The sequence below is a fragment of the Mycetomoellerius zeteki genome, unplaced genomic scaffold, assembly GCF_001594055.1.
Source record: "Mycetomoellerius zeteki isolate Tzet28-1 unplaced genomic scaffold, Tzet1.0 scaffold1592, whole genome shotgun sequence".
Taxonomy (NCBI): Eukaryota; Metazoa; Arthropoda; class Insecta; order Hymenoptera; family Formicidae; genus Mycetomoellerius; species Mycetomoellerius zeteki.
The window spans coordinates 2,712-10,349 of NW_017256544.1; the positions used below are offsets into that span (position 1 = coordinate 2,712).

General features: G+C 31.7%; 1 protein-coding gene across 1 annotated transcript; it reads left to right on the forward strand.

The window, feature by feature from the left end:
- Positions 1-1,231: 1,231 nt before the first annotated feature.
- Positions 1,232-5,627, forward strand: LOC108721116 (transmembrane protein 8A; the record flags this gene model as incomplete). Its single annotated transcript, XM_018445489.1, has 5 exons — positions 1,232-1,373; positions 2,292-2,463; positions 3,808-4,024; positions 4,144-4,271; positions 5,310-5,627. Coding segments are annotated over exons 1-5 (887 nt in total), but the record flags the coding sequence as incomplete, so codon positions are not given.
- Between the last annotated feature and the right edge of the window lie 2,011 nt (positions 5,628-7,638).

Below are 7,638 nucleotides of genomic sequence, written 5' to 3' on the forward strand. Positions count from 1 at the left end.
TATATATATATTAAGTATTAAATATTAGTTTTTGACTTGAAATGTTAAGTTTCTTTCTGTCTTCGTTTCTGTCTGTCATCACTCTTTCTTTAGTTAGTGCCGAGGTGGATCGAGTAGCTAAAGTATGGACTAATGATTGAGTTGGACAGAAGAAATAAATAAAATTTAACATAAACTTCATATATTTATTATTGTATATTTAGTGTACTTATTAATTTTTGTTAATTTTTATATTTCTGTTCTAAAATGGATGCTTGAAATTGACTGTTGTATTATTGACATATATGTATGCGCGTTATTGTTTGGTATATGATCCATGATTGATCATCTTTTTATGTCTCATTAGTCGCTATTTGCACGTTTCGTATATTTTATAAAATTGTATATACGTTTTATACATTTCATGAAACTACAATAAAAAATTATTTAAGAGCGATGTATTAATTGAACATACTGTTTGTACGTTTATTCACATTACATCTAACATTCTTTTATATTTTATGCACTTTTTTTTATTAATTTGTAAATAATATTTTCATCTTATTCTATTGTTTGTTTAATTTGCATATTGTATGCTATTACTAACATTATTAATTTTTTATATAAGTTTTATGTAAGTTTTTTAATTTTTAATGTTTACATTTCATAATTTTTTCAGAATTTCACCAACAATTGCCAACCAATCATTGGCTGCGTTCAGCAGAGAAAATTATTATTTGTTCTCTTATTGCGTTTATATTTTGTAACTCTGACTATCATTGCAAATAAAAAAAGGTTAAGTTACAAGTCGAATCTCCTTACGAATCTCCTTATGTTTCCTGAGAAATAAATGTATATCATATTTCATTTCTATTTTATTTTCTGTTTCAAATGTAATGTATATTGTGTAGATCTGTTATTTTTCTAAGCTTCTGAACTTATTGCATCAGTGTACACCAGTTCAGAACTTACAGTGGAAAAAGAACAGACCTTGCAATAAAGTAGAAAAAGAGAAAAGGTTACAACAGAGAGAAGAAGTGAGATGGAATATCAGTGCCTTGATTGGTTACATACCTCGCTCGCGCATGTGCAGTTCATTTTTATCCACGCTGACATCAAAGGTGCCGACAGAGAGTTGCGCTACTGTATATACTGTGCCCTAACGTCTACTGCCTATGCGCAATTATAGTTGTGATGTACAGGTTAGAAAAGGATAAAGATATCACATACGCGGTTGTAAAAAAAAAAAAATGAAGCCAGTGTTTTTCGATGTTTATTTCCTATTCTACAATTAATACATGTTTCTGTCATAATTTCAACGTTTTCTTCGGAATTTTGCTCAATGTCTCGCCAATTTTTTGTTTTTCTGAACCTTTTGTTCATTTTTTTTCCAAGTATGTTTATTCTTTCGCAATAAGTTAAGTTTTTTCATTAATCGGTAATTATTTAGAATACTCCGCCCCACTTAGAATCTTAATAAAAATATACTCATTCGACGCGTTTTTCACTCAGAACGAGAAAATCTTGCAGAAACTGGCGGTCAGCTTCGTGAACTGAATTATTAAGCGTTAAAATTGAAGACTTTAGAGGTTAAGATATATCTGTCATCCCCGACTCAATATAGCGCTATGTATACGTTCTATTTTAATTACACAAATTCACTGCTTTAAAAACAGATATCTTAATCTCTAAAATCTCCAACTTTAACGCTTAATAACTCGATTCACAAGGACGATCGCCGCGTTTTTTTTTTTTTTGCCAGATTCTTTCGTTTTGAGTGAAAACGCGTCAAATGAGTATATTTTTATTAAGATTTTAGGTGAGGTAGGTTATTCTAAATAATTACCGCAGCCAGTTATATGAGAGTAAGAGAAAAAAAGAAGTAATTCAAATATGTCAGTTTCCAGTAAAGAGAGAAAAAATTTAAGAAATAGTTTTACTTTGATTTCGCAGCCCCCACATCCCATTAAATGGGTTATATAGAATAGAATTTATTTCACTTCAGTGTACAATTTAGCCGAGAAGGGAATTTACAATTTCTATCTATCCTTGACACACTTGTCCATCCATACCTCGTTCTTTGGATTTTGCATGCCCTAACATCTAATATTTATTATCTCTTATCTATTACTGTTTATTACACTTATCTCCTACTTCCTACATATCTGACTTTATATCATTTAACTACATATTTTTGTCTGCTATTTTTGTCTGCTACTTTTGTCTTTTTTATTCTATCCTATATCCAATTATTTATCTAATCATCTTAAATGGGATATATATGTTTAAAGTGATAAACTCTTCATTTGCAGTGAGTCGCTGTGTAATATCACAGGCAAATCAGGAAGATTTACTTCGCTCGTTCAAGAGCTATTCCGACGTGACAATGTTTCACTTTACAGTACCGAAAGAGGTGCCTCGAGCTACATGGCAATTCGCTGCTTTTATGGATGATCCTACATGCCATACACGAAAAGTTTATATGTAATATTTTTCTGAATTTTATCTTAAATAAACTTAAATTTATATACAAGATGTCCTACACCTAACGTAATCACCCTTTGTATGTTTTTATAAAATAAAATTGAATCAAAAATATATTCAGACACAAGTTATACAGCTTATAAGTACAAAGTCAGTTTTAAAAAACTCCTTTTTCTAATCATACGCGAAGATGTAGCCATTTTTTTAAATGTAATTATATAATTTTTTTACATAATAGTGTTCTAATTATTGTGCATGTAGAAGTGTTAAGGTAGAGATGAGAGCAAAGAAGCAATAGTTTACGATACATTTTATTTATATGCTTTATTCTAACACATTTTGACATGTAAAATATTAAATATATCGTAAACTATTCAGTTTTTATTAAATGTACCTTAATATCTTTTATACACAGAATAATGAAATGAATCAATTGTCAAAAAATTAGTAATTGATGACATATTTTACATTTCATATCGAAATGTACCAGAGAATAAAGTATAAAATCTCATAAACTGTATGGAGTTTTTAATATCTCTACCTTAATACTTTTATATGCAGACTCATTAGACGAATATACTATGTAAAAAAATCCATACAATTCCAATTTTTTAAATGGTCATAATCTTCATGTAACTATGACAAATGAATTTTTTTTTTAATTGCTTCTATTAGTGTCCCTTTTGTACAATTATATTTATTTTTCATTTGACCTGGGCTGCGTTCGGAAACATCACCCGAGTGCCCTCGTGTATCATCTTATCTTTATTTAACATTGGATGAACAACAAGGATAAAATAATACACGGGAGCACTCAGGTGACGTTTCCGAACGCAGCCCTGTAAAGATAAAAGGAAAAGTCACGTTAGCCCTGAAGTTTAAGAGTTAACACTCAACTTTGAGTGTTTTTTTTTTAAATTTTCAGTTTTTTTCCATAAGAGAGGTGAGATATCCTTTGTAAAAATTATTTATTCAACAAGTGCTTTTAGAGTAGTACACAATTCTACAATATATAATAACTAATTAACCGAATCTTTCTAATAAAAAAAATTATAAGAACAGTTGGATAGATAATTGTAAGTTATTAATTAATTAATTTAAAGCCGTTTGTATTACCAACTGAAACTGGAGTTTATGCCGAAAATGACAAAAAGTTTCGAAATTAAAATCTTAAGAAAAATTTTTTGTCGTTCTCGGTATAAACTCCACCTCACAGACACGTATTAATGTGTACCTATACTTTAATCCTGGAAAAAGATTTTCGGAACTGTAAAAGAGGAAAATAGTAATTGTTATACAAAAATTATGATTTAGTCGGTAATATAGACGGCGATCTTTTTACAGATACCTGAAGTTTGGTAGTTATCCAGTAATCACTGCAAATAACGGAATATTTGTATCAACAAATAGGTCTACCAAATATGATTACGATATCGTAGTCACTACTACCACAACTTATCAGCCGAAAAATGTAACTGTTGTTCCAGTATATGAGCCGCAACCTGGAGATTGGTTCGTAGCAGCTTATATGTCTTATTGGGATGAGAAAGTTCAACAGCAGGTATATCAATCTGTTATTTTAGTTGTATGAATATAATTATTACCACTTCGTTATTATAAGTATTTTAATACGAAAAGCATACACAATCTACTTTATTTTTCATAAAACTTTTTTTTTAGGGGCTAGGACACAAATGCCAATATAGCATAGGTGCAATAGCTCTATGGTCGCAAATAGATAATATTGTAAATGTTCCTGTTAATTATCAAACGAGATTGCGAACAAGCGCAACGACAACATATTACAAGTAATAATTAAAATTGTTATTCCATTATTTATTACAAGATTTAATATTTATAAAATTTTTTTTCTCAGTAGACCAAGAAAAAATATATAATATACGTGTATTATATTGTCATACATATGTGTATATACCACCTTGATCAAAAAGTTCCCGGAATTACCACCAGGTGATGCTCTGAGTCAGCTGATTTGAGTTCTATTTTTTTGGTTAGGTTGCCACATCTATCATTGACATTTCCACCAAATTTTATTGCCATAGCTTGACATTTGTAAAAGTTACGCCGTCTTGAGTACCTCTACCTCTGCACGGTTTTCGATTTTTTAGTTTTAAAAATGGAGTTGAATTTGCAACATCCGTAAATTTTTGACCAAGAACGAAACGAATATCATCCAACAGCCATCGAAATCACCCGATATGGTTCCCTGCGATTTTTTTCTGTTCGATCGAGTCAAAAAACCACGGATGTTGCAAATTCAACTTCATTTTTAAAACTATAAAAAATCGAAAACCGTGCAGAGGTAGATGTACTCAAGACGGCGTAACTTTTACAAATGTCAAGCTATGGCGATAAAATTTGGTGGAAATGTCAATGATAGATGTGGCAACCTAACCAAAAAAACAGAACTCAAATTAGCTGACTCAGAGCATCACCTGGTGGTAATTCGGGGAACTTTTTGATCAAGGTGGTGTATATATATATATATGTTGTTTGAATTACATTTTATAATTTACAAGTGCAGGATAATTTAAAAATGTTATACAGCTCTATAACTTAAAGAAGACGAATAGATAAAAGTTATATTATACAAAGAACGTGTATGTTTTCCATAAAGGAACACAATGAATTACATTATATTCTTGTTTTTGTCAACATTAAACAAGAATAAAATGATTATTTGTGTTATGCTGTATTATATTGCAATCTGTGTCTCTAACTAAGAAAACACCGTGATTCGTGAATATGCTGCACTATTTTTCATATCACTTTTCATTAATTTACATTATAGCAAGACATTCACATCGGTTATAATATTTATTCAGGATATATGTTCCGTCAGGATTATTGAGCTTCCGTTTATCGGTCTGGAACTGCAGCTTTACGTTGCATAATTTTCGTGATATTAATAAACCTTGTATCGAGGCTATGTACCTGAAAGGACGTGTTTTGCCAACATCCAGTCATTTTCATTCCACTGAATCTAAAACACTTACCACAAACGCTAGTTACTCTTTCATAGAACCTTCTCCTTATGAAGATAGTTATTATTATTTATCAATTGTTTCGAGTAGCATTATAGAATTCGACATCAAGGTTGATACAACAGGTAATTTAACTTTGATACATTTTATTCTCTCAGTGTGCGTGCGCGCGCGCGTGTGTACACATATACACACGCCCGCATAACACAGTTCTCCGAGGGATGTTTTTAGACTTCCTCTGGAGAATTGTGTTGTGACTCTGGCGAGAAAAAAGTTTTTACGAAAAAGTACAGAAAAACTACATATATTCAGACAGAATCTTAGGAATTCTTAATTTTTCGCAGATATTCGTAATGGGACGTAGAGTGAGGTTCATTTGCTTAGAGATTCTTAGTTTTCCATAGGTATTTGTAGTGAGACGTAGAGTGGCGTTGTTTGAGGGCGGAGTATTTTTAGGTTTTCTCAAAGAAACAACGTCGTTCTACGTCCCACAGTGAATATCTAATAATTTCTACGACCTTGTCACAATCTATGTAGTTCTTCGTAAAACTTTTCAGTTAGGAGAATATATAGGTATATATTTTATATATACAGAGTGTATATAAAGTCTCCGACCCCTTAAATATCTTGAAAAGTAATCACATTTTTGAGAAAAATGTTTTATACAAAAGTTATAGGGTTGAAAATGATCTATTGACTGACCTTATCAATTTGACCTTGGATGGCGCCACCAAGGTCAAGTTAAGGTCAAATCGATTTTTTTAAACGAAACACCCTATTTTTTATTTTAGAATCTAATAGCTGAGGTCAGGAGCTTTTCAAAATACTATAATAAAGCCTCTTTTTAATCAGTACTTTTCAAGTTATGAGAGTTGAAAGTTACGGAACCGCCGGCATAGGTATTAGCATTACCCTAAGCTAAGGTGTTCGTATCCCTTTTAATAATGCGAGGATGGGGTGGTTATAAGAGGTCTTACGCAAACGACAAGACTTCAATCAATCTTTTAGAAATAAAGACAATAGTATATCTAAATCAACTGTCATTCGTTTGAGCATTTGTTATTCCTTTAACCCAGCTCGCCTTACCTATCAGTTTTTAGTTACTTTCTCGGCTGGACTCCACCGGGATCTGAAACTTCGTCAAGTTATATCTCGGAATAGAAAACATATTTTTAACTTATCACATGCAAAATTGATATCTCTAGAGTAAGACAAGAACATATAAACAAAGATGATACAAAAAATATTTTATTCTTAAATTACATCATAAAAAGTTGAAGTCTGAATTGCAATGTGAAAAATCTCATTAGATACGTCATATCCCAGTATGGCGAGCTAGGGTTAAAAGAATATTACATATTATAGCAAATACTCAAATTAGCGTCCCTCCGCAGTCTGACAATGTGCTAGACGATTATAAAAACTTAAGACTGCATTTCTACAGAATTCGCGAGGCATTCTAAATTCATTTATTATTCGTTGACGTAAATCATTAAGATTTCGAGGTTCAGTATTATAAATTTTTCCCTTTAAATATCCCCACAAGAAATAGTAGAGTGGATTGAGATCAGGCGATCGTGCTGATCATTCAATGTAACCCCTTCTTCTATCCACCTATTCGGAGAAACTTCATTCAGATATTGGCGTACTCGAAAACCGTAGTGAGGTGGTGCCCATCTTGCTGGAACCAAATGTCATTGAAGTTTTGACGAGCGATGTTTCGGATTGCCGGAACTATTTCATCTTGAAGCATGGCTAAGTAATTGTCAGCGTTTAAATTACATTCAATAAAGAAAAGCCCAATAATGGCTTCATTTAAAATTCCAGTACATACGTTGACTTTTTGCTGATTCTGAGTATGTACCTCGTACATCCAATGAGGATTTTCATCGCTCCAATATCTGCAATTATGTCGATTTATATTCCCGGTTAGCTTAAAAGTAGCTTCATCTGAAAAAATAATGGTGACTACAAATAAAAGATTTCTATCGATATTTATCATCATACTTTCGCAAAATTCAATGCGACGATCAAAATCATCTTCGCATAGTTCCTGCGCCAGATGGATCTTATTTGGATAAAATTTTTCGTTTTTTAGAATTTTATGAACTGACAGGTAGGATCGATGTCGTGTTGTTGTCCAACTTTGCGAATTGAATTACGCGGATCT